The following is a 27,246-nucleotide window of genomic DNA, read 5'->3' as shown; positions in this document are numbered from 1 at the left end:
TTCTTCTCTCATCCCCTTCTTCTCTCATCCCCTTCTTCTCTCATCCCCTTCTTCTCTCATCCCCTTCTTCTCTCCCCTTCTTCTCTCATCCCTCTGTTCCAGTCTGAGTTGGACAGTGTGAGCAGTCTGCTGAATGAGGTGGAGGGGAAGAACATTAAACTGAGTAAAGACCTGGTCAGTCTGGGGTCCCAGCTACAGGACACTCAGGTGAGACTCAGACCTACAGGACTCTCAGGTGAGACTCAGACCTACAGGACTCTCAGGTGAGACTCAGACCTACAGGACTCTCAGGTGAGACTCAGACCTACAGGACTCTCAGGTGAGACTCAGACCTACAGGACTCTCAGGTGAGACTCAGACCTACAGGACTCTCAGGTGAGACTCAGACCTACAGGACACTCAGGTGAGACTCAGACCTACAGGACTCTCAGGTGAGACTCAGACCTACAGGACTCTCAGGTGAGACTCAGACCTACAGGACTCTCAGGTGAGACTCAGACCTACAGGACTCTCAGGTGAGACTCAGACCTACAGGACTCTCAGGTGAGACTCAGACCTACAGGACTCTCAGGTGAGACTCAGACCTACAGGACACTCAGGTGAGACTCAGACCTACAGGACTCTCAGGTGAGACTCAGACCTACAGGACTCTCAGGTGAGACTCAGACCTACAGGACTCTCAGGTGAGACTCAGACCTACAGGACTCTCAGGTGAGACTCAGACCTACAGGACTCTCAGGTGAGACTCAGACCTACAGGACACTCAGGTGAGACTCAGACCTACAGGACTCTCAGGTGAGACTCAGACCTACAGGACTCTCAGGTGAGACTCAGACCTACAGGACTCTCAGGTGAGACTCAGACGTACAGGACTCTCAGGTGAGACTCAGACCTACAGGACTCTCAGGTGAGACTCAGACCTACAGGACTCTCAGGTGAGACTCAGACCTACAGGACTCTCAGGTGAGACTCAGACCTACAGGACTCTCAGGTGAGACTCAGACCTACAGGACTCTCAGGTGAGACTCAGACCTACAGGACTCTCAGGTGAGACTCAGACCTACAGGACACTCAGGTGAGACTCAGACCTACAGGACTCTCAGGTGAGACTCAGACCTACAGGACTCTCAGGTGAGACTCAGACCTACAGGACTCTCAGGTGAGACTCAGACCTACAGGACTCTCAGGTGAGACTCAGACCTACAGGACACTCAGGTGAGACTCAGACCTACAGGACACTCAGGTGAGACTCAGACCTACAGGACTCTCAGGTGAGACTCAGACCTACAGGACACTCAGGTGAGACTCAGACCTACAGGACTCTCAGGTGAGACTCAGACCTACAGGACTCTCAGGTGAGACTCAGACCTACAGGACTCTCAGGTGAGACTCAGACCTACAGGACACTCAGGTGAGACTCAGACCTACAGGACTCTCAGGTGAGACTCAGACCTACAGGACACTCAGGTGAGACTCAGACCTACAGGACTCTCAGGTGAGACTCAGACCTACAGGACCTCAGGTGAGACTCAGACCTACAGGACTCTCAGGTGAGACTCAGACCTACAGGACTCTCAGGTGAGACTCAGACCTACAGGACTCTCAGGTGAGACTCAGACCTACAGGACACTCAGGTGAGACTCAGACCTACAGGACCTCAGGTGAGACTCAGACCTACAGGACTCTCAGGTGAGACTCAGACGTACAGGACTCTCAGGTGAGACTCAGACCTACAGGACTCTCAGGTGAGACTCAGACCTACAGGACTCTCAGGTGAGACTCAGACCTACAGGACACTCAGGTGAGACTCAGACCTACAGGACTCTCAGGTGAGACTCAGACCTACAGGACTCTCAGGTGAGACTCAGACCTACAGGACACTCAGGTGAGACTCAGACCTACAGGACTCTCAGGTGAGACTCAGACCTACAGGACTCTCAGGTGAGACTCAGACCTACAGGACTCTCAGGTGAGACTCAGACCTACAGGACTCTCAGGTGAGACTCAGACCTACAGGACTCTCAGGTGAGACTCAGACCTACAGGACTCTCAGGTGAGACTCAGACCTACAGGACACTCAGGTGAGACTCAGACCTACAGGACTCTCAGGTGAGACTCAGACCTACAGGACTCTCAGGTGAGACTCAGACCTACAGGACTCTCAGGTGAGACTCAGACCTACAGGACTCTCAGGTGAGACTCAGACCTACAGGACTCTCAGGTGAGACTCAGACCTACAGGACTCTCAGGTGAGACTCAGACCTACAGGACACTCAGGTGAGACTCAGACCTACAGGACTCTCAGGTGAGACTCAGACCTACAGGACTCTCAGGTGAGACTCAGACCTACAGGACTCTCAGGTGAGACTCAGACGTACAGGACTCTCAGGTGAGACTCAGACCTACAGGACACTCAGGTGAGACTCAGACCTACAGGACTCTCAGGTGAGACTCAGACCTACAGGACACTCAGGTGAGACTCAGACCTACAGGACTCTCAGGTGAGACTCAGACCTACAGGACTCTCAGGTGAGACTCAGACCTACAGGACACTCAGGTGAGACTCAGACCTACAGGACACTCAGGTGAGACTCAGACCTACAGGACTCTCAGGTGAGACTCAGACCTACAGGACTCTCAGGTGAGACTCAGACCTACAGGACACTCAGGTGAGACTCAGACCTACAGGACTCTCAGGTGAGACTCAGACCTACAGGACTCTCAGGTGAGACTCAGACCTACAGGACTCTCAGGTGAGACTCAGACCTACAGGACTCTCAGGTGAGACTCAGACCTACAGGACTCTCAGGTGAGACTCAGACCTACAGGACTCTCAGGTGAGACTCAGACCTACAGGACTCTCAGGTGAGACTCAGACCTACAGGACTCTCAGGTGAGACTCAGACCTACAGGACTCAGGTGAGACTCAGACCTACAGGACTCTCAGGTGAGACTCAGACCTACAGGACTCTCAGGTGAGACTCAGACCTACAGGACACTCAGGTGAGACTCAGACGTACAGGACTCTCAGGTGAGACTCAGACGTACAGGACTCTCAGGTGAGACTCAGACCTACAGGACTCTCAGGTGAGACTCAGACCTACAGGACTCAGGTGAGACTCAGACCTACAGGACTCTCAGGTGAGACTCAGACCTACAGGACTCAGGTGAGACTCAGACCTACAGGACTCTCAGGTGAGACAGAGACCTACAGGACTCTCAGGTGAGACAGAGACCTACAGGACTCTCAGGTGAGACAGAGACCTACAGGACTCTCAGGTGAGACTCAGACCTACAGGACTCTCAGGTGAGACTCAGACGTACAGGACTCTCAGGTGAGACTCAGACCTACAGGACTCTCAGGTGAGACTCAGACCTACAGGACACTCAGGTGAGACTCAGACCTACAGGACTCTCAGGTGAGACTCAGACCTACAGGACTCAGGTGAGACTCAGACCTACAGGACACTCAGGTGAGACTCAGACCTACAGGACTCTCAGGTGAGACTCAGACGTACAGGACTCTCAGGTGAGACTCAGACCTACAGGACACTCAGGTGAGACTCAGACCTACAGGACTCTCAGGTGAGACTCAGACCTACAGGACACTCAGGTGAGACTCAGACCTAGAGGACTCTCAGGTGAGACTCAGACCTACAGGACTCTCAGGTGAGACTCAGACCTACAGGACTCTCAGGTGAGACTCAGACCTACAGGACACTCAGGTGAGACTCAGACCTACAGGACTCTCAGGTGAGACTCAGACCTACAGGACTCTCAGGTGAGACTCAGACCTACAGGACTCAGGTGAGACTCAGACCTACAGGACTCTCAGGTGAGACTCAGACCTACAGGACTCTCAGGTGAGACTCAGACCTACAGGACACTCAGGTGAGACTCAGACCTACAGGACTCTCAGGTGAGACTCAGACCTACAGGACTCTCAGGTGAGACTCAGACCTACAGGACTCTCAGGTGAGACTCAGACCTACAGGACTCTCAGGTGAGACTCAGACCTACAGGACTCTCAGGTGAGACTCAGACCTACAGGACTCTCAGGTGAGACTCAGACCTACAGGACTCTCAGGTGAGACAGCAGACCTACAGGACTCTCAGGTGAGACTCAGACCTACAGGACCTCAGGTGAGACTCAGACCTACAGACTCTCAGGTGAGACTCAGAGACCTACAGGACTCTCAGGTGAGACTCAGACCTACAGGACTCTCAGGTGAGACTCAGACGTACAGGACTCTCAGGTGAGACTCAGACCTACAGGACTCTCAGGTGAGACTCAGACCTACAGGACTCTCAGGTGAGACTCAGACCTACAGGACTCTCAGGTGAGACTCAGACCTACAGGACTCTCAGGTGAGACTCAGACCTACAGGACTCTCAGGTGAGACTCAGACCTACAGGACTCTCAGGTGAGACTCAGACGTACAGGACTCTCAGGTGAGACTCAGACCTACAGGACACTCAGGTGAGACTCAGACCTACAGGACACTCAGGTGAGACTCAGACCTACAGGACACTCAGGTGAGACTCAGACCTACAGGACTCTCAGGTGAGACTCAGACCTACAGGACTCTCAGGTGAGACTCAGACCTACAGGACTCTCAGGTGAGACTCAGACCTACAGGACTCTCAGGTGAGACTCAGACCTACAGGACTCTCAGGTGAGACTCAGACCTACAGGACACTCAGGTGAGACTCAGACCTACAGGACTCTCAGGTGAGACTCAGACCTACAGGACTCTCAGGTGAGACTCAGACCTACAGGACTCTCAGGTGAGACTCAGACCTACAGGACTCTCAGGTGAGACTCAGACCTACAGGACTCTCAGGTGAGACTCAGACCTACAGGACTCTCAGGTGAGACTCAGACCTACAGGACTCTCAGGTGAGACTCAGACCTACAGGACTCTCAGGTGAGACTCAGACCTACAGGACTCTCAGGTGAGACTCAGACGTACAGGACTCTCAGGTGAGACTCAGACGTACAGGACTCTCAGGTGAGACTCAGACCTACAGGACACTCAGGTGAGACTCAGACCTACAGGACTCTCAGGTGAGACTCAGACCTACAGGACTCTCAGGTGAGACTCAGACCTACAGGACTATCAGGTGAGACTCAGACCTACAGGACTCTCAGGTGAGACTCCGACCTACAGGACTCTCAGGTGAGACTCAGACCTACAGGACTCTCAGGTGAGACTCAGACCTACAGGACTCTCAGGTGAGACTCAGACGTACAGGACACTCAGGTGAGACTCAGACGTACAGGACTCTCAGGTGAGACTCAGACGTACAGGACTCTCAGGTGAGACTCAGACCACAGGACACTCAGGTGAGACTCAGACCTACAGGACTCTCAGGTGAGACTCAGACCTACAGGACTCTCAGGTGAGACTCAGACCTACAGGACTCTCAGGTGAGACTCAGACCTACAGGACTCTCAGGTGAGACTCAGACCTACAGGACTCTCAGGTGAGACTCAGACCTACAGGACTCTCAGGTGAGACTCAGACCTACAGGACTCTCAGGTGAGACTCAGACCTACAGGACACTCAGGTGAGACTCAGACCTACAGGACACTCAGGTGAGACTCGACCTACAGGACTCTCAGGTGAGACTCAGACCTACAGGACTCTCAGGTGAGACTCAGACCTACAGGACTCTCAGGTGAGACTCAGACCTACAGGACTCTCAGGTGAGACTCAGACCTACAGGACTCTCAGGTGAGACTCAGACCTACAGGACTCTCAGGTGAGACTCAGACCTACAGGACTATCAGGTGAGACTCAGACCTACAGGACTCTCAGGTGAGACTCAGACCTACAGGACTCTCAGGTGAGACTCAGACCTACAGGACTCTCAGGTGAGACTCAGACCTACAGGACTCTCAGGTGAGACTCAGACCTACAGGACTCTCAGGTGAGACTCAGACCTACAGGACTCTCAGGTGAGACTCAGACCTACAGGACTCTCAGGTGAGACTCAGACCTACAGGACTCTCAGGTGAGACTCAGACCTACAGGACTCTCAGGTGAGACTCAGACCTACAGGACTCTCAGGTGAGACTCAGACCTACAGGACTCTCAGGTGAGACTGCAGACCGTACAGGACTCTCAGGTGAGACTCAGACCTACAGGACTCTCAGGTGAGACTCAGACCTACAGGACTCTCAGGTGAGACTCAGACCTACAGGACTACTCAGGTGAGACTCAGACCTACAGGACTCTCAGGTGAGACTCAGACCTACAGAACTCTCTGACTTACTTCACAGAACAACTGGTAGGGGAAACACTGAATAGATATAGGATGTTCAGCTGACAGGGAAACCTTCTCAGAGTGATAGATAAACAGAGTTTATTTTTCGGTTGTCCCCCTGTCTAATGCTTCTCTTTTTAAGTAATGTATGTTAGGGCCTTTGAGGCTAAAGTGAACTACAACACACTACCACAACCTGTTTATGTTTATCTGTTTCCCTCTCTCCCCCCTCTCGCCCCCCTCCCCTCCTCTCTCCCCTCCCTCTCTAGGAGTTATTGGCAGAGGAGACTCGTCAGAAGCTGAACCTGTCAGGTCGTCTACGCCAGACAGAGGAAGACAGGAACAACCTTCTAGAACAGCTGGAGGAAGAGACAGAGGCCAAGAGAGGAGTGGAGAGACAGGCCTCCAGCCTCAACATACAGGTCAGTAGAGAGAGAGAGAGAGAGAGAGAGGTCAGTACTGTTACAGAAAGAGAGTATAGAGTTTGACCTTTGACCCTTTCTCTCTCTTCAGCTGTCTGACTGTAAGAAACGTCTGGATGAGCAGCAGGGAACGGTGGAACTCCTGGAGGAGGGGAAGAAACGCCTGCAGAGGGATCTGGAGGCTGCCAACTCACAGTACGAGAATTAGACAGAAATGATAAATATACTGTATATAATAGTTATATATATATTTATAATAAAACATATGTAGGATCTTAATTTGATCACTTAATTTGTTGCTGAGAATTTTCCTGTTACGTTCGTCGTAAACACTGGACCAAGGTGCAGCGTGGTAGGCGAACATTTTACTTTATTTTAAAATGAACACCGACAAAAACAACAAAATACAAAACGAACGTAAAGTTCTGCAGGCAACACAGCACCTATGCAAAAACAAGATCCCACAAACTAAGGTGGGAAAAAAGGCTGCCAAAGTATGATCCCCAACCAGAGACAACGATAGACAGCTGCCTCTGATTGGGAACCATACCCGGCCAACAAAGAAATACAAAAACTAGAATGCCCACCCAAATCACACCCTGACCTAACCAAATAGAGAAATGAAAAGGCTCTCTAAGGTCAGGGCGTGACATTTCCTGCGCAGCAGGATCTTCGTGATTTAAATAAATTAACTGAAAACCTGCACCAACACATGGTTATATTAACAGTATTGTACTTTTTTGGGGGCTAGCTAATAGCAACAGTATGGACTTTAAACGTTCAAATCCTGTTGCTGCAGAATTATTTTGCTGCGACAATACTGGTCAAATGAAGATCCTGCATCTGTATAGACATACTGTATATAATATAAAAACTAGCCATATGTAACTATATGTTACCTCTCCATGGTGTGTTTGTAGGTATGAGGAGAAGGTGTGTGCCTATGATAAACTGGAGAAGAACAGGATCAGACTACAGCAGGAACTGGAGGACATTCTGATGGACCTGGACAACCAGAGAACCTTGGTCTCCAACCTGGAGAAGAAACAGAGGAAGTTTGACCAGGTTAGTAGTCAATTCAATTCAACTCAATTCAACTTCATTCAACTCAATCGATTCAACTCAGTTCAATTCAATCCAATTTAATTCAACTCATTTCATTTCAACTCAACTCTCAACTTAATTTATCCCCTCAGGGGCAATTAAGAAAGGGAAGTCAGTAACAACAAGTACCACAATCAACACAACACCCTCCACACAACAGATATCTTCGTTAGCCTGGTCCCGTATCTGTTTGTGCTGTCTTGCCAACCTTTAACAGCTATTATCTTTGCATCCACCTGTGAAGATCTGTTATTTTCTCACCTCCTCTCTCCCCCCTCTCCTCCCTCCCACCTCTCCTCTCCCAGATGCTAGCAGAGGAGCGTTCCATCTCTGGTAAGTATGCTGAGGAGCGTGACCGAGCGGAGGCGGAGGCCAGAGAGAAGGAGACACGGGCGCTGGCTCTGGGGAGGGCCTTGGAGGAGGTGCAGGGCTCCCTGGAGGAGCAGGAGAGAAGCAACAAGGCCCTCAGGGCAGAGATGGAGGACCTGGTCAGCTCCAAGGACGATGTCGGGAAGAACGTGAGTGTGTTTGTATCTCCGCTCTCTCTCACTCTCTCTCTCTCTCTCTCTCTCTCTCTCTCTCTCTCTCTCTCTCTCTCTCTCTCTCTCTCTCTCTCTCTCCCCCCCGTGCCCCCGTTTTCAGGTTGATTGTGACTGATTGTGTTGTGGGTTGGCCAGGTCCATGAGTTGGAGAAGGCTAAGCGAGGTCTGGAGGCGGTGTTGGATGAGATGCGGACCCAGATGGAGGAGCTGGAGGATGAGCTGCAGGTTGCGCAGGATGCTAAGCTACGTCTGGAGGTCAACATGCAGGCCATGAAGACACAGCATGACAGAGACCTGCAGGGACGAGACGACCAGGGGGAGGAGAGGAGAAAACAACTACTGAAACAGGTAGGAGACAGGGGAGGAGAGGAGGAGACAGGGGGAGGAGAGGAGGAAACAACTACTGAAGCAGGTAGGAGACAGGGGGAGGAGAGGAGGAAACAGAGGAGGAGAGGAGGAAACAACTACGGAAACAGGTAGGAGACAGGGGGAGGAGAGGAGGAAACAGAGGAGGAGAGGAGGAAACAACTACTGAAGCAGGTAGGAGACAGGGGGAGGAGAGGAGGAAACAGAGGAGGAGAGGAGGAAACAACTACTGAAGCAGGTAGGACCAGGAGAAGGAGAGGAGGAGAGGGGGTGTCTAACCACCCTCCTTCTCTCCCTTCGCGTGAGCTGGAGTTGGAGCTGGAGGAGGAGCGGAGGCAGTGTGTGGGGGCGACAGCCATCTAACCTCTCTCTCTTTCTCCTCCCTCCCTCCCTCCCTCCCCTCCCTCCCTCTCCTCCAGGTGCGTGATCTGGAGGTTGAGCTGGAGGAGGAGAGGAGGCAGCGTGCAGGGGCGACAGCAGGGAGGAAGAAGCTGGAAGGAGAGGTGAATGATCTGGAGGACCAGGTGGAAGCCACCAGTAGGGGGCGTGACGAGGCCGTCAAACAGCTACGGAAGATACAGGTCAGTCACACACCACAGAGGAACAACACTGAAATCCTGCATGTAGGGGGAAGTTGTCTGTAGACGGTGTAGACTCTGATCCTGGATGTAGGGGGAAGTTGTCTGTAGACGGTGTAGACTCTGATCCTGGATGTAGGGGGAAGTTGTCTGTAGACGGTGTAGACTCTGATCCTGGATGTAGGGGGAAGTTGTCTGTAGACGGTGTAGACTCTGATCCTGGATGTAGGGGGAAGTTGTCTGTAGACGGTGTAGACTCTGATCCTGGATGTAGGGGGAAGTTGTCTGTAGACGGTGTAGACTCTGATCCTGGATGTGGGGGGAAGTTGTCTGTAGACGCTGATCCTGGATGTAGGGGGAAGTTGTCTGTAGACTCTGATCCTGGGTGTAGGGGGAAGTTGTCTGTAGACTCTGATCCTGGATGTAGGGGGAAGTTGTCTGTAGACTCTGATCCTGGGTGTAGGGGGAAGTTGTCTGTAGACTCTGATCCTGGGTGTAGGGGGAAGTTGTCTGTAGACGCTGATCCTGGGTGTAGGGGGAAGTTGTCTGTAGACGGTGTAGACACTGATCCTGGGTGTAGGGGGAAGTTGTCTGTAGACTCTGATCCTGGGTGTAGGGGGAAGTTGTCTGTAGACGCTGATCCTGGATGTAGGGGGAAGTTGTCTGTAGACGCTGCTCCTGGGTGTAGGGGGAAGTTGTCTGTAGACTCTGATCCTGGGTTTAGGGGGAAGTTGTCTGTAGACGCTGATCCTGGGTGTAGGGGGAAGTTGTCTGTAGACGGTGTAGACACTGATCCTGGGTGTAGGGGGAAGTTGTCTGTAGACTCTGATCCTGGGTGTAGGGGGAAGTTGTCTGTAGACGCTGATCCTGGATGTAGGGGGAAGTTGTCTGTAGACGCTGCTCCTGGGTGTAGGGGGAAGTTGTCTGTAGACTCTGATCCTGGGTGTAGGGGGAAGTTGTCTGTAGACGCTGATCCTGGGTGTAGGGGGAAGTTGTCTGTAGACGCTGATCCTGGGTGTAGGGGGAAGTTGTCTGTAGACGCTGATCCTGGGTGTAGGGGGAAGTTGTCTGTAGACGCTGATCCTGGGTGTAGGGGGAAGTTGTCTGTAGACGCTGATCCTGGGTGTAGGGGGAAGTTGTCTGTAGACGCTGATCCTGGGTGTAGGGGGAAGTTGTCTGTAGACGCTGATCCTGGGTGTAGGGGGAAGTTGTCTGTAGATGCTGATCCTGGGTGTAGGGGGAAGTTGTCTGTAGACGCTGATCCTGGGTGTAGGGGGAAGTTGTCTGTAGACGCTGATCCTGGGTGTAGGGGGAAGTTGTCTGTAGACGCTGATCCTGGGTGTAGGGGGAAGTTGTCTGTAGACGCTGATCCTGGGTGTAGGGGGAAGTTGTCTGTAGACGCTGATCCTGGGTGTAGGGGGAAGTTGTCTGTAGACGCTGATCCTGGGTGTAGGGGGAAGTTGTCTGTAGACTCTGATCCTGGGTGTAGGGGGAAGTTGTCTGTTGACTCTGATCCTGGGTGTAAGGGGAAGTTGTCTGTAGACGCTGATCCTGGGTGTAGGGGGAAGTTGTCTGTAGACTCTGATCCTGGGTGTAGGGGGAAGTTGTCTGTAGACGCTGATCCTGGGTGTAGGGGGAAGTTGTCTGTAGACTCTGATCCTGGGTGTAGGGGGAAGTTGTCTGTTGACTCTGATCCTGGGTGTAGGGGGAAGTTGTCTGTTGACTCTGATCCTGGGTGTAAGGGGAAGTTGTCTGTTGACTCTGATCCTGGGTGTAAGGGGAAGTTGTCTGTAGACTCTGATCCTGGGTGTAGGGGGAAGTTGTCTGTAGACAGTGTAGACACTGATCCTGGGTGTAGGGGGAAGTTGTCTGTAGACAGTGTAGACACTGATCCTGGGTGTAGGGGGAAGTTGTCTGTAGTCGCTGATCCTGGGTCCGTTTAGCATTTCTCCACTAATGACTTCCATTTCCTCCCTCTCCGGCTCCTGTTCCTTCTCCTCTCCTCCTCCCTCTTCCTCCCCTCCTCCTCAGGCCCAGATGAAGGAGCTCCAGAGAGAGGTGGAGGATTCCCGTGCAGCCCAGAAGGAGGTACTGTCCTCAGCCAGGGAGTCAGAGAGGAGAGCCAAGACCCTGGAGGCCAGCACAATGCAGCTACAGGAGGTACAGTCTTCTCTCTCTCTCTGTCTCCCCCCTCTCTCTCACTCTCTGTCTCTCTCTCTCTGTCTCTCTCTTTCTCCTCTCCCTCTCCCTCGCTGTCTCTTTCTCTGTCTCTCCCCCACCCCACCCCCCCCCTCTCTCTCAGGACATAGAATATGTTAATATGGGAGAATCTTGCCTTCTGATACACACATCACTAGAAACTTCACTCTCCTTCTCTCCTGTTCTTGTCTCCTAACATACCCCCCTCTCTCCTGTTCTTGTCTCCTAACATACCCCCCTCTCTCCTGTTCTTGTCTCCTAACATACCCCCCTCTCTCCTGTTCTTGTCTCCTAACATACCCCCCCTCTCTCCTGTTCTTGTCTCCTAACATACCCCCCCTCTCTCCTTCTCTCCTGTTCTTGTCTCCTAACATACCCCCCCTCTCTCCTGTTCTTGTCTCCTAACATACCCCCCTCTCCTTCTCTCCTGTTCTTGTCTCCTAACATACCCCCCTCTCCTTCTCTCCTGTTCTTGTCTCCTAACATACCCCCCCCCCTCTCCTTCTCTCCTGTTCTTGTCTCCTAACATACCCCCCCTCTCTCCTTCTCTCCTGTTCTTGTCTCCTAACATACCCCCCCTCTCTCCTGTTCTTGTCTCCTAACATACCCCCCCTCTCTCCTTCTCTCCTGTTCTTGTCTCCTAACATACCCCCCCTCTCTCCTGTTCTTGTCTCCTAACATACCCCCCCTCTCTCCTTCTCTCCTGTTCTTGTCTCCTAACATACCCCCCCTCTCTCCTGTTCTTGTCTCCTAACATACCCCCCTCTCTCCTCTCTCCTGTTCTTGTCTCCTAACATACCCCCCCTCTCTCCTGTTCTTGTCTCCTAACATACCCCCCCCTCTCCTTCTCTCCTGTTCTTGTCTCCTAACATACCCCCCCTCTCTCCTGTTCTTGTCTCCTAACATACCCCCCCCTCTCCTTCTCTCCTGTTCTTGTCTCCTAACATACCCCCCTTCTCTCCTATTCTTGTCTCCTAACATACCCCCCCTCTCTCCTGTTCTTGTCTCCTAACATACCCCCCCTCTCTCCTGTTCTTGTCTCCTAACATACCCCCCCTCTCTCCTCTCTCCTGTTCTTGTCTCCTAACATACCCCCCCCTCTCTCCTGTTCTTGTCTCCTAACATACCCCCCTCTCTCCTTCTCTCTCCTGTTCTTGTCTCCTAACATACCCCCCCTCTCCTTCTCTCCTGTTCTTGTCTCCTAACATACCCCCCCTCTCCTTCTCTCCTGTTCTTGTCTCCTAACATACCCCCCCTCTCTCCTGTTCTTGTCTCCTAACATACCCCCCCTCTCTCCTGTTCTTGTCTCTTAACATACCCCCCTCTCTCCTTCTCTCCTGTTCTTGTCTCCTAACATACCCCCCCTCTCTCCTGTTCTTGTCTCCTAACATACCCCCCCTCTCTCCTTCTCTCCTGTTATTGTCTCCTAACATACCCCCCTCTCTCCTTCTCTCCTGTTCTTGTCTCCTAACATACCCCCCCTCTCTCCTGTTCTTGTCTCCTAACATACCCCCCTCTCCTTCTCTCCTGTTCTTGTCTCCTAACATACCCCCCTCTCCTTCTCTCCTGTTCTTGTCTCCTAACATACCCCCCCCCTCTCCTTCTCTCCTGTTCTTGTCTCCTAACATACCCCCCCTCTCTCCTTCTCTCCTGTTCTTGTCTCCTAACATACCCCCCCTCTCTCCTGTTCTTGTCTCCTAACATACCCCCCCTCTCTCCTTCTCTCCTGTTCTTGTCTCCTAACATACCCCCCCTCTCTCCTGTTCTTGTCTCCTAACATACCCCCCCTCTCTCCTTCTCTCCTGTTCTTGTCTCCTAACATACCCCCCCTCTCTCCTGTTCTTGTCTCCTAACATACCCCCCCTCTCTCCTTCTCTCCTGTTCTTGTCTCCTAACATACCCCCCCTCTCTCCTGTTCTTGTCTCCTAACATACCCCCCCTCTCTACTCTCGCCTGTTCTTGTCTCCTAACATACCCCCCTCTCTCCTTCTCTCTCCTGTTCTTGTCTCCTAACATACCCCCCCCTCCTTCTCTCCTGTTCTTGTCTCCTAACATACCCCCCCTCTCCTTCTCTCCTGTTCTTGTCTCCTAACATACCCCCCCTCTCTCCTGTTCTTGTCTCCTAACATACCCCCCCTCTCTCCTGTTCTTGTCTCTTAACATACCCCCCTCTCTCCTTCTCTCCTGTTCTTGTCTCCTAACATACCCTCCCTCTCTCCTGTTCTTGTCTCCTAACATACCCCCCCTCTCTCCTGTTCTTGTCTCCTAACACACCCCCCTCTCTCCTCTCTCCTGTTCTTGTCTCCTAACATACCCCCCCTCTCTCCTGTTCTTGTCTCCTAACATACCCCCCTCTCTCCTTCTCTCTCCTGTTCTTGTCTCCTAACATACCCCCCTCTCTCCTTCTCTCCTGTTCTTGTCTCCTAACATACCCCCCTCTCTCCTTCTCTCCTGTTCTTGTCTCCTAACATACCCCCCTCTCTCCTTCTCTCCTGTTCTTGTCTCCTAACATACCCCCCCTCTCTCCTGTTCTTGTCTCCTAACATACCCCCCTCTCTCCTTCTCTCCTGTTCTTGTCTCCTAACATACCCCCCCTCTCTCCTGTTCTTGTCTCCTAACATACCCCCCTCTCCTTCTCTCCTGTTCTTGTCTCCTAACATACCCCCCTCTCCTTCTCTCCTGTTCTTGTCTCCTAACATACCCCCCCCCTCTCCTTCTCTCCTGTTCTTGTCTCCTAACATACCCCCCCTCTCTCCTTCTCTCCTGTTCTTGTCTCCTAACATACCCCCCCTCTCTCCTGTTCTTGTCTCCTAACATACCCCCCCTCTCTCCTTCTCTCCTGTTCTTGTCTCCTAACATACCCCCCCTCTCTCCTGTTCTTGTCTCCTAACATACCCCCCCTCTCTCCTTCTCTCCTGTTCTTGTCTCCTAACATACCCCCCCTCTCTCCTGTTCTTGTCTCCTAACATACCCCCCCTCTCTCCTTCTCTCCTGTTCTTGTCTCCTAACATACCCCCCCTCTCTCCTGTTCTTGTCTCCTAACATACCCCCCCTCTCTCCTCTCTCCTGTTCTTGTCTCCTAACATACCCCCCTCTCTCCTTCTCTCCTGTTCTTGTCTCCTAACATACCCCCCCTCTCCTTCTCTCCTGTTCTTGTCTCCTAACATACCCCCCCTCTCTCCTGTTCTTGTCTCCTAACATACCCCCCCTCTCTCCTGTTCTTGTCTCTTAACATACCCCCCTCTCTCCTTCTCTCCTGTTCTTGTCTCCTAACATACCCCCCCTCTCCTTCTCTCCTGTTCTTGTCTCCTAACATACCCCCCCCTCTCCTTCTCTCCTGTTCTTGTCTCCTAACATACCCCCCCTCTCCTTCTCTCCTGTTCTTGTCTCCTAACATACCCCCCCTCTCCTTCTCTCCTGTTCTTGTCTCCTAACATACCCCCCCTCTCTCCTGTTCTTGTCTCCTAACATACCCCCCCTCTCTCCTGTTCTTGTCTCTTAACATACCCCCCTCTCTCCTTCTCTCCTGTTCTTGTCTCCTAACATACCCCCCCTCTCTCCTGTTCTTGTCTCCTAACATACCCCCCCTCTCTCCTTCTCTCCTGTTATTGTCTCCTAACATACCCCCCTCTCTCCTTCTCTCCTGTTCTTGTCTCCTAACATACCCCCCCCCTCTCTCCTGTTCTTGTCTCCTAACATACCCCCCTCTCTCCTTCTCTCCTGTTCTTGTCTCCTAACATACCCCCCCTCTCTCCTGTTCTTGTCTCCTAACATACCCCCCTCTCTCCTTCTCTCCTGTTCTTGTCTCCTAACATACCCCCCTCTCTCCTTCTCTCCTATTCTTGTCTCCTAACATACCCCCCCTCTCTCCTGTTCTTGTCTCCTAACATACCCTCCCTCTCTCCTGTTCTTGTCTCCTAACATACCCCCCCTCTCTCCTGTTCTTGTCTCCTAACACACCCCCCTCTCTCCTCTCTCCTGTTCTTGTCTCCTAACATACCCCCCCTCTCTCCTGTTCTTGTCTCCTAACATACCCCCCTCTCTCCTTCTCTCTCCTGTTCTTGTCTCCTAACATACCCCCCTCTCTCCTTCTCTCCTGTTCTTGTCTCCTAACATACCCCCCTCTCTCCTTCTCTCCTGTTCTTGTCTCCTAACATACCCCCCTCTCTCCTTCTCTCCTGTTCTTGTCTCCTAACATACCCCCCCTCTCTCCTGTTCTTGTCTCCTAACATACCCCCCTCTCTCCTTCTCTCTCCTGTTCTTGTCTCCTAACATACCCCCCCTCTCCTTCTCTCCTGTTCTTGTCTCCTAACATACCCCCCCTCTCTCCTGTTCTTGTCTCCTAACATACCCCCCCCTCTCTCCTGTTCTTGTCTCTTAACATACCCCCCTCTCTCCTTCTCTCCTGTTCTTGTCTCCTAACATACCCCCCCTCTCTCCTGTTCTTGTCTCCTAACATACCCCCCCTCTCTCCTTCTCTCCTGTTATTGTCTCCTAACATACCCCCCTCTCTCCTTCTCTCCTGTTCTTGTCTCCTAACATACCCCCCCTCTCTCCTGTTCTTGTCTCCTAACATACCCCCCTCTCTCCTTCTCTCCTGTTCTTGTCTCCTAACATACCCCCCCTCTCTCCTGTTCTTGTCTCCTAACATACCCCCCCTCTCTCCTCTCTCCTGTTCTTGTCTCCTAACATACCCCCCCTCTCTCCTGTTCTTGTCTCCTAACATACCTCCCTCTCTCCTTCTCTCTCCTGTTCTTGTCTCCTAACATACCCCCCCTCTCCTTCTCTCCTGTTCTTGTCTCCTAACATACCCCCCCTCTCCTTCTCTCCTGTTCTTGTCTCCTAACATACCCCCCCTCTCTCCTGTTCTTGTCTCCTAACATACCCCCCCTCTCTCCTGTTCTTGTCTCTTAACATACCCCCCTCTCTCCTTCTCTCCTGTTCTTGTCTCCTAACATACCCCCCCTCTCTCCTGTTCTTGTCTCCTAACATACCCCCCCTCTCTCCTTCTCTCCTGTTATTGTCTCCTAACATACCCCCCTCTCTCCTTCTCTCCTGTTCTTGTCTCCTAACATACCCCCCCTCTCTCCTGTTCTTGTCTCCTAACATACCCCCCTCTCTCCTTCTCTCCTGTTCTTGTCTCCTAACATACCCCCCCTCTCTCCTGTTCTTGTCTCCTAACATACCCCCCCTCTCTCCTGTTCTTGTCTCCTAACATACCCCCCTCTCTCCTTCTCTCCTGTTCTTGTCTCCTAACATACCCCCCTCTCTCCTTCTCTCCTATTCTTGTCTCCTAACATACCCCCCCTCTCTCCTGTTCTTGTCTCCTAACATACCCTCCCTCTCTCCTGTTCTTGTCTCCTAACATACCCCCCCTCTCTCCTGTTCTTGTCTCCTAACACACCCCCCTCTCTCCTCTCTCCTGTTCTTGTCTCCTAACATACCCCCCCTCTCTCCTGTTCTTGTCTCCTAACATACCCGCCTCTCTCCTTCTCTCTCCTGTTCTTGTCTCCTAACATACCCCCCTCTCTCCTTCTCTCCTGTTCTTGTCTCCTAACATACCCCCCTCTCTCCTTCTCTCCTGTTCTTGTCTCCTAACATACCCCCCTCTCTCCTTCTCTCCTGTTCTTGTCTCCTAACATACCCCCCCTCTCTCCTGTTCTTGTCTCCTAACATACCCCCCTCTCTCCTTCTCTCTCCTGTTCTTGTCTCCTAACATACCCCCCCTCTCCTTCTCTCCTGTTCTTGTCTCCTAACATACCCCCCCTCTCTCCTGTTCTTGTCTCCTAACATACCCCCCCTCTCTCCTGTTCTTGTCTCCTAACATACCCCCCTCTCTCCTTCTCTCCTGTTATTGTCTCCTAACATACCCCCCTCTCTCCTTCTCTCCTGTTCTTGTCTCCTAACATACCCCCCCTCTCTCCTGTTCTTGTCTCCTAACATACCCCCCTCTCTCCTTCTCTCCTGTTCTTGTCTCCTAACATACCCCCCCTCTCTCCTGTTCTTGTCTCCTAACATACCCCCCTCTCTCCTTCTCTCCTGTTCTTGTCTCCTAACATACCCCCCTCTCTCCTTCTCTCCTATTCTTGTCTCCTAACATACCCCCCCTCTCTCCTGTTCTTGTCTCCTAACATACCCTCCCTCTCTCCTGTTCTTGTCTCCTAACATACCCCCCCTCTCTCCTGTTCTTGTCTCCTAACACACCCCCCTCTCTCCTCTCTCCTGTTCTTGTCTCCTAACATACCCCCCTCTCTCCTTCTCTCTCCTGTTCTTGTCTCCTAACATACCCCCCTCTCTCCTTCTCTCCTGTTCTTGTCTCCTAACATACCCCCCTCTCTCCTTCTCTCCTGTTCTTGTCTCCTAACATACCCCCCTCTCTCCTTCTCTCCTGTTCTTGTCTCCTAACATACCCCCCCTCTCTCCTGTTCTTGTCTCCTAACATACCCCCCCTCTCTCCTGTTCTTGTCTCCTAACATACCCCCCCTCTCTCCTTCTCCATCTCTTCGCTCTTTCTCCCCCTGTAGGACTTGGCTGCGGCAGAGAGGGCTCGTAAGCAGGCCGAGACAGAGAGAGACGAGATGTCTGAGGATCTGGCCAGCAACTCTGGGAAGTGAGTGTGTAGGCTATTTTTAAAAAGACCTCTAGAATGTGTCCCAAATGCCACCCTATTGCCCATTGGTCCGTGGTCTGAAGTAGTGCACTATAAAGGGAATAGGATGTAATATGGGACGCAGACCTAATCTCTTTTCCTTCATCTGTACTAATGTAGAACAACTGGACATGTGAAAACATGTACTGTCATCTTAACACCTAACCCTTAACCCAAACTTAACCATACCCTAAACCTAACCCTTAACCCAAACTTAACCATACCCTAAACCTAACCCTTAACCCAAACTTAACCATACCCTAAACCTAACCCTTAACCCAAACTTAACCATACCCTAAACCTAACCCTTAACCCAAACTTAACCATACCCTAAACCTAACCCTTAACCCAAACTTAACCATACCCTAAACCTAACCTTAACCCTTATGCCTTAACCTAACCCTTAACCCAAACTTAACCATACCCTAAACCTAACCCTTAACCCAAACTTAATCATACCCTAAACCTAACCTTAACCCTTATGCCTTAACCTAACCCTTAACCCAAACTTAACCATACCCTAAACCTAACCCTTAACCCAAACTTAACCATACCCTAAACCTAACCTTAACCCTTATGCCTTAACCTAACCCTTAACCCAAACTTAACCATACCCTAAACCTAACCCTTAACCCAAACTTAACCATACCCTAAAACTAACCTTAACCCTTATGCCTAAACCTAACGCTTAACCCAAACTTAACCCTTAAACCTAACCCTAACCCTTAACGAAAAACTTAACCTTTAAACTTAACCCTTAACACAAACTTAACCCTTAAACCTAAAACCTAAACCTAAGCCTTACCTTTAACCCATTAGTTTCTCCCATTCAATTCAGTGCAGACTATTGTCATTTATACTGTAAGTCTCTGCTCATCTGCTCCTCCTCCTCTCCTCCTCTTCCTCTCCTCCTATCCTCCTCCTCTTCCTCTCCTCCTCTCCTCCTCTTCCTCTGCTCCTCCTCCTCCTCCTCTCCTCCTCCTCCTCCTCTCCTCCTCCTCCTCCTCCTCCTCCTCTTCCTCTCCTCCTCTTCCTCTCCTCCTCCTCCTCCTCAGGTCTATGATGTCCGATGAGAAGCGTCGTCTGGAGGCTAAGATCAGCCAGCTAGAGGAAGAGCTGGAGGAGGAGCAGGCCAACATGGAGAACCTCAACGACCGCCTCCGGAAGACACAGCAACAGGTAGGAGAGGAGGGGAGTATACACTAGGTAGTGTGTAGGGGGGAGGGGAGTATGCACTGGGTAGTGTGTAGGGGGGAGGGGAGTATACACTAGGTAGTGTGTAGGGGGGAGGGGAGTATGCACTGGGTAGTGTGTAGGGGGGAGGGGAGTATGCACTAGGTAGTGTGTAGGGGGGAGGGGAGTATGCACTGGGTAGTGTGTAGGGGGGAGGGGAGTATGCACTGGGTAGTGTGTAGGGGGGAGGGGAGTATGCACTAGGTAGTGTGTAGGGGGGAGGGGAGTATGCACTGGGTAGTGTGTAGGGGGGAGGGGAGTATGCACTGGGTAGTGTGTAGGGGGGAGGGGAGTATGCACTAGGTAGTGTGTAGGGGGGAGGGGAGTATGCACTGGGTAGTGTGTAGGGGGGAGGGGAGTATGCACTAGGTAGTGTGTAGGGGGGAGGGGAGTATGCACTAGGTAGTGTGTAGGGGGGAGGGGAGTATGCACTGGATAGTGTGTAGGGGGGAGGGGAGTATGCACTAGGTAGTGTGTAGGGGGGAGGGGAGTATGCACTAGGTAGTATACACTAGGTAGTGTGTAGGGCGGAGGGGAGTGTGCTTTAGGTATGGTTTAGGGGGGAGGGGAGTATGCACTAGGTAGTATACACTAGGTAGTGTGTAGGTGGGAGGGGAGTGTGCTTTAGGTAGGGTTTACAGGGAGGGGAGTATACACTAGGTAGTGTGTAGGGGGGAGGGGAGTGTGCACTAGGTAGTGTGTAGGGGGGAGGGGAGTATGCACTAGGTAGTATACACTAGGTAGTGTGTAGGTGGGAGGGGAGTGTGCTTTAGGTAGGGTTTACAGGGAGGGGAGTATACACTAGGTAGTGTGTAGGGGGGAGGGGAGTGTGCACTTCCTCCCATGACCCCCTCTCTAAAGTGATGTGTGCGTCTCTCTATCCCTTCCCCCTAGGTGGACCAGTTGAGCAGTGAGCTGCAGGCTGAGCGTATTTCCTCCCAGAGCAGTGAGGGCGCCAGACAGCAGCTCGAGAGGCAGAACAAGGATCTGAAGGTCAAGCTACAGGAGATGGAGGGTCAGGGGAGGTCAAAGTTCAAATCCTCCATCGCCGCCCTGGAGGCCAAACTACACCAGCTGGAGGAGCAGCTGGAGCTGGAGAACAGGTAAGGACAGGAGAGGGGGAGGCGAGGAGAGGAGGAGGCAGGAACAGCTCGGGCTGGAGAACAGGTGGGGGCAGGAGAGGATGATGGGAAATGTAGTTCTTACTCACATGGTCATGATGAACTACATAAATAACTTGATCTGAATGCAAAAGGCAAGGTAGGTAAATATACACTCTCCGGCCAGTTTATTAGGTACACCACCCCATTCACCAAAAATGTATCCTTCCTACAGACGGTCGCGTGGCCGTGGCTTGCTATATAAAAGAGGCAGACAGGCATCGAGGCATTCAGTTACTGTTCGATTGAACTTTAGAATGGGTAAAACGAGTGACCTAAGCGAGGTCGAGAGGTCGAAGGAGAATGGCAAGAATCGTGCAACCCAACAGGCGGGACACAAACAGACAAATAACGGAGCAGTACAACAGTGGTGTGCAGAACAGCATCTCAGAACGCACATCTCATCGATCTTTGTCATGGATGGGCTATTGCAGCAGACGACCACACCGGGTTCCACTCCCATCAGCTACAAACAGGAAGAAGCAGCTCCAGTGGACACGTGATCCACTTCAATTGAGGAGTGGGAAAACATTGCCTGGAAAATGACAGCGAGTTCAGTTTACTTGAGTGGCCTGGTCAGTCCCCAGACCTGGTCAGTCCCCAGACCTGGTCAGTCCCCAGACCTCAACCCAGTAGAGTATCTTTGTGATGAGATGGAACGGACTGTTCACAGCATGAATGTACCGCAGTCCAATCTGCAGCAACTGCGTGATGTCATGGACCAACATCATTTTACATTTACATTTTAGTCATTTTAGCAGACGCTCTTATCCAGAGCGACTCACAGCATGAATGTACATACATTTCATACATTTTTTTTCTCCGTACTGGTCCCTGTGAAACGTTTTTCGACACCTTGTAGAATTCCCCGAAGATTTCAAGATGTTCTGGAGGCAAAGGAAGGTCCGACCCTGTACTAGATTGGTGTACCTAATAAACTGATGGGTGTACCTAATAAACTGATGACTGTACCTAATAAACTGGACCTGGTACTAGATGGGTGTACCTAATAAACTGGACCTGGTACTAGATGGGTGTACCTAATAAACTGGACCTGGTACTAGATGGGTGTACCTAATAAACTGGACCTGGTACTAGATGGGTGTACCTAATAAACTGAACCTGGTACTAGATGGGTGTACCTAATAAACTGAACCTGGTACTAGATGGGTGTACCTAATAAACTGAACCTGGTACTAGATGGGTGTACCTAATAAACTGGACCTGCTACTAGATGGGTGTACCTAATAAACTGGACCTGCTACTAGATGGGTGTACCTAATAAACTGGACCTGGTACTAGATGGGTGTACCTAATAAACTGTCCGGTGAGTGTGTAAGTCCAATAGTTGTAATACTATAGTGATGGAATGGATAGTGCAGTCATCATTACAGTTAGATGCATTGGTATCTTTCTGGAAATTCAGATTGTTGGTAGAGGACATCAATGGGTCTCCCTGCCTAAAGAAAGGTTAAATAAAAATATCAGCTGTAAGGTTCTGGTTTGGTGTGGGTCCAGAGAGAGACAGCTGTAAGGTTCTGGTTTGGTGTGTGGGTCCAGAGAGAGACAGCTGTAAGGTTCTGGTTTGGTGTGTGGGTCCAGAGAGAGACAGCTGTAAGGTTCTGGTTTGGTGTGTGGGTCCAGAGAGAGACAGCTGTAAGGTTCTGGTTTGGTGTGGGTCCAGAGAGAGACAGCTGTAAGGTTCTGGTTTGGTGTTGTGTGTGTCCAGAGAGAGACAGCTGTAAGGTTCTGGCTTGGTGTGGGTCCAGAGAGAGACAGCTGTAAGGTTCTGGTTTGGTGTGTGGGTCCAGAGAGAGACAGCTGTAAGGTTCTGGCTTGGTGTGGGTCCAGAGAGAGACAGCTGTAAGGTTCTGGTTTGGTGTGTGGGTCCAGAGAGAGACAGCTGTAAGGTTCTGGTTTGGTGTGTGGGTCCAGAGAGAGACAGCTGTAAGGTTCTGGTTTGGTGTGTGGGTCCAGAGAGAGACAGCTGTAAGGTTCTGGTTTGGTGTGGGTCCAGAGAGAGACAGCTGTAAGGTTCTGGTTTGGTGTTGTGTGTGTCCAGAGAGAGACAGCTGTAAGGTTCTGGTTTGGTGTTGTGTGTGTCCAGAGAGAGACAGCTGTAAGGTTCTGGTTTGGTGTGTGGGTCCAGAGAGAGACAGCTGTAAGGTTCTGGTTTGGTGTGTGGGTCCAGAGAGAGACAGCTGTAAGGTTCTGGTTTGGTGTGTGGGTCCAGAGAGAGACAGCTGTAAGGTTCTGGTTTGGTGTGGGTCCAGAGAGAGACAGCTGTAAGGTTCTGGTTTGGTGTTGTGTGTGTCCAGAGAGAGACAGCTGTAAGGTTCTGGCTTGGTGTGGGTCCAGAGAGAGACAGCTGTAAGGTTCTGGTTTGGTGTGGGTCCAGAGAGAGACAGCTGTAAGGTTCTGGTTTGTTGTTGTGTGTGTCCAGAGAGAGACAGGCCAGCGCTAAAGGGATGCGTCAGAAAGAGAAGAAACTGAAGGATCTGACCATCCAGATGGAGGATGACAGGAAACAGGCAGAGCAGTACAAGGACCAGGTAACACACACACATATATATACACACACACACACACACACACACACACACACACACATAACCACCACATATCCTTCAATTTTAAAATGTATTTTTGAGTTTGCTTTTTGGCTTCCTTCCCTCATGTATGTGTGTGTGTGTGTGTGTGTACGCTCATTCCATTGCTTGTGTGTATTCTGGTGCACGTGTGTGTGTGTGTGTGTGTGTGTGTGTGTGTGTGTGTGTGTGTGTGTGTGTGTGTGTGTGTGTGTGTGTGTGTGTGTGTGTGTGTGTGTGTGTGTGTGTGTGTGTGTGTGTGGACTAGGCGGAGAAGGCTAACGTACGTGTGAAGCAGCTGAAGCGTCAGCTGGAGGAGGCGGAGGAGGAGTCTCAACGGGTTGCCGCGGGACGCAGGAAGTTACAGAGAGAACTGGACGAGGCCTCCGAGGCCAACGACGCCCTCAGTAGGGAGGTGTCCGCCCTAAAGAGCAAACTCAGGTACAAACAAGTTATTCCACCTGGCTAAATACAGCACTGTGCAGACATCACACTGAAATACACCTCAAGATGATGTTTTTACACCAGCTAGGTGCTGTGAAGTGTTGTTTTACAGGGTCAGCCATAGTAGAAGTGCAGCTAGTTTGCAGTCTTTCCAGCTTCAGTTTGAAGTGGTTGTGTTAGCTGTGTTGTTGGCTAGCTCCTCTGAACAACAGTGTCCTGATGAGAGAGAACATTTTCTCCGCCAGGCGAAACCACACCTCATTAGCTCGTTGTTATGGATGTATCCAAGTAAATATCACTAGAAAAACAGCTTAAACAAATGCAGCTACGTTGCTGTTAATCTGGCTGCACAGTTTGACGTGACTGTAACATGCTGACTAGACCGGGCGCGCACGTGACTGTAACATGCTGACTAGACCGGGCGCGCACGTGACTGTAACATGCTGACTAGACCGGGCGCGCGCGTGACTGTAACATGCTGACTAGACCGGGCGTGCACGTGACTGTAACATGCTGACTAGACCGGGCGTGCACGTGACTGTAACATGCTGACTAGACCGGGCGCGCACGTGCGCATGTTTTTTTTGTCTATCCACACCAGACGTGACCAGGACGCGCAGGTTGAAATATCAAAACAAACTCTGAACCAACTATATTAATTTGGAGACAGGTCAAAACGCATGAAACATTCATGGCAATTTAGCTAGCTAGCTTGCTGTTGCTAGCTAATTTGTCCTGGGATATAAACATTGGGTTGTGAAATGCACAAGGTCCTCTACTCCGACAATTAATCCACAGATAAAAGGGTAAACCAAGTTCATTTCTAGCCAGAATCTCTCCTCCTTCCGTCTTCTTCTTCTTCTGGACTTTATATGGTGGTTGGCAACCAACTTTAAGGTGCATTACCATCACCAACTGGACTGGACTGTGGACCTCAGGTTCATCTTTCAATCACCCACGTGGGTATATGCTGCTAAAAACCAATGAGGAGATGGGAGAGGCGGGACTTACAGAGCTTTAAGCATCAAAAATAGAACCAAGTTTTATTAGCGCCTGTGTAACCGATGTGAAATGGCTAGTTAGTTAGCGGTGGTGCACGCTAATAGCGTTTCAATCAGTGACGTCACTCGCTCTGAGACTTGAAGTAGGGTTTCCACTTGCGTTGCAAGGGCCGCGGCTTTTGTGGCGCGATGGGTAACGATGCTTCGTGGGTGTCAGTTGTTGATGTGTGCAAGGGTCCCTGGTTCGAGCCCAGGTTGGGGCGAAGAGAGGGACGGAACCTACACAGTTACACCTGGCTACGCAGACGCTAGTTGACGCTACGCAGACGCTAGTTGACGCTACGCAGACGCTAGTTGAAGCTACGCAGACGCTAGTTGACGCTACGCAGACGCTAGTTGACGCTAGTTGACACTACGCAGACGCTATTTGACGCTAGTTGACGCTAGTTGACGCTACGCAGACGCTAGTTGACGCTACGCAGACGCTAGTTGACGCTACGCAGACGCTAGTTGACGCTCGCGAGCAGTTTGGATTAAATGATTGAATAACATGTATGTGTACATTTATTTTGCAACGCTCGTGGCACAAGCGGTGGGGTCAGCATGTAAATTAGCAGTAGTTGGCTAGCTAGCTAGCAAGGGATAAGAACGTTGCCAGCCAGTAACGGCTTCTTGGGCATTATCACTTAAATACAACACACTACACCTGACCTGTATATAGCAGACAATATAACTCTACACCTGGCCGAAGACAAGCCAAAACAAGACCGTATATGATGTTGATGTTCTTCCTCTTCCTCTTCCTCTTCTGTCTCTGACTCCGAATCTGACTCTGACACCGCTTCAAACCTGTCCTTTAGATATTAACTAGCCCTCTCTGTCTGCCTCTTGCTGAGTCATCGTTACTTCGGCAATCAACTTGATACTCACATCATTACTTGACTTGGGAATCTACAGCAACTCTGCAGCTAATTCTACTTCTTTTTCTGATGACACTTTCTCAAACCCTTCTTCAAATTCTTCCTTAAACTCTTCCTCAGACTCTTCCTCAAATTCTTCCTTAAAACCTTCCTCAAACTCTTCCTCATAATCTACCTCAAATTCTTCCTTAAATTCTTCCTCAAACTCTTCCTCAATCTCATCCTCAACTTAAACTCCCCAGACGTTAGCTAACCCTTGGTCTCTCATTCATCCTCTGTCTTCACCTCTAAACCCTCCTCTTCTATAGCAGCCTTTTCTTCCAGCTCTTTAACAGTGTTTAAGGTCTAACCCCAACCATCCAGAGACATGTTTCTTACATGGCTCTGGAAACCAACTATACCTCTAACTCAACTCATTTCATTTCCTCTCTGTCTGATTCTGGCATCTCTTCTTCTTCCCTCTCCAAATTCTAACTTTTTCTTCTCTTCCTCCAATACGGCCTTCTATTCTGCCTCTTCCCTCTGCCTCTAATTCCAATATTTCCTCGACATTCCCGTCCTTCCCAGGCGAGGAGGAGGAGGGGAGTCATCTTTCAGCAGCAGTCCTCGTCGCGTGGGGAGCATTGGGAATGTCAGCCTCAGTGGGGCTGGGAGCCGGAGGAGCAGAGCTGGGAATAATGAAGGGAATGGTGGGAATGTTGGGAATTCTGAGAACACAAACAACGTTCCAGAAGAGGAGGAGCCTCTGTTCTCGTCCACCCCGCCTCCGGAGGACATCAACGGAACCCTGCCGGAAGAGTAGAGGGACAAAGTCTCACCCCTCCTTTTAAACACTGTCCATCCTTCTTCCTGTCCTTTCCTGACTTCCCTCAATACATCTTTCCATTTCCTGTCCTTTATCCCTCCCTTGTTCCCTCTCCTTCCATTCCTCCTTTTATCTTTCCCTCCTTACACTTCTCCCTCATTCCCTCTCCTTCCATTCCTCCTTTTATCTTTCCCTCCTTCCACTCCTCCCTTCTTCCCTCCCCCTCCCTTCTTCCCTCCATCCCTACTAAAATTCTTATACCCTGCCCCCTTTTTATGCATCACCTGTCTGTGACAATAGCTTTGATTGTGTCACCAAAATGTCACAAAGTAAGGTGTGAGCTGTTTTAAACTGAATTGATATCTTATTGCAGATGTCATAATATATATCTGAAGTTATAGCTTATTGCACTTAGACACAAAAGATTGTTTTTCTCTCTATGCACTTTTATTTATTTGATTATATTTTCAAGCAGTGGCTATATGTTATAAGAAACATATTCTTTAATCTGGGAATGTAATGTGAATTGAGTTTATATAGAGTAAACCCATGGACAATACTTTCTAAAGATAGATTTAATCAGATATCAGGCTGTGTCTTTGTTTTTCATTCATAATGAGTTCCTTACTGACGCACACACACTACAGTCTTACTACTACGATCTACGTTGATTTTAGGTTCACATAAAACTATATTGCTACAATCATACTAGCCTCGTCCCAGATCTGTTTGTGCCATCATGTCAACTCATTGTAACTCATGATGACAGAGACTGATACCCAGGCTACAAACCTACAGGACAGACAGACTGGTGCCCAGGCTACAATAGTCTACATGGCTTTTAATACCATTCAGTGTCAAGGGTTATTAGGCTTAATTGTTTGTGAAAACACCTAAATATATATTTTAAATGCTATAAACTATTTTCCTTCACCACAATCGTGTGTTCTTGTCTGTGGATTTTG

The 27,246-nt window shown here is 50.7% G+C and overlaps 1 protein-coding gene across 1 annotated transcript in view; it reads left to right on the top strand.

Moving 5' to 3' along the window:
• LOC106606313 (myosin-11) overlaps positions 1-27,220 on the top strand; it is a 72,495-nt gene extending 45,275 nt beyond the window's left edge. The window contains exons 31-44 of the mRNA XM_082976272.1: positions 103-207; positions 6,540-6,692; positions 6,784-6,887; positions 7,613-7,757; positions 8,102-8,314; positions 8,474-8,686; positions 9,124-9,285; positions 11,314-11,442; positions 18,006-18,091; positions 19,186-19,309; positions 20,258-20,466; positions 22,967-23,075; positions 23,380-23,552; positions 26,044-27,220. Of these exons, the coding sequence (XP_082832398.1) occupies positions 103-207; positions 6,540-6,692; positions 6,784-6,887; positions 7,613-7,757; positions 8,102-8,314; positions 8,474-8,686; positions 9,124-9,285; positions 11,314-11,442; positions 18,006-18,091; positions 19,186-19,309; positions 20,258-20,466; positions 22,967-23,075; positions 23,380-23,552; positions 26,044-26,278 (2,160 nt within the window). The 3' untranslated portion in view covers positions 26,279-27,220. The remainder of the gene's footprint in view (positions 1-102; positions 208-6,539; positions 6,693-6,783; positions 6,888-7,612; positions 7,758-8,101; positions 8,315-8,473; positions 8,687-9,123; positions 9,286-11,313; positions 11,443-18,005; positions 18,092-19,185; positions 19,310-20,257; positions 20,467-22,966; positions 23,076-23,379; positions 23,553-26,043) is intronic.
• The last annotated feature ends 26 nt before the right edge of the window (positions 27,221-27,246 follow it).

This window comes from Salmo salar, chromosome 06 (genome assembly GCF_965601325.2).
Source record: "Salmo salar chromosome 06, fSalSal1, whole genome shotgun sequence".
Taxonomy (NCBI): domain Eukaryota; kingdom Metazoa; phylum Chordata; class Actinopteri; order Salmoniformes; family Salmonidae; genus Salmo; species Salmo salar.
This window is presented reverse-complemented; position numbering and strand designations above follow the sequence as displayed.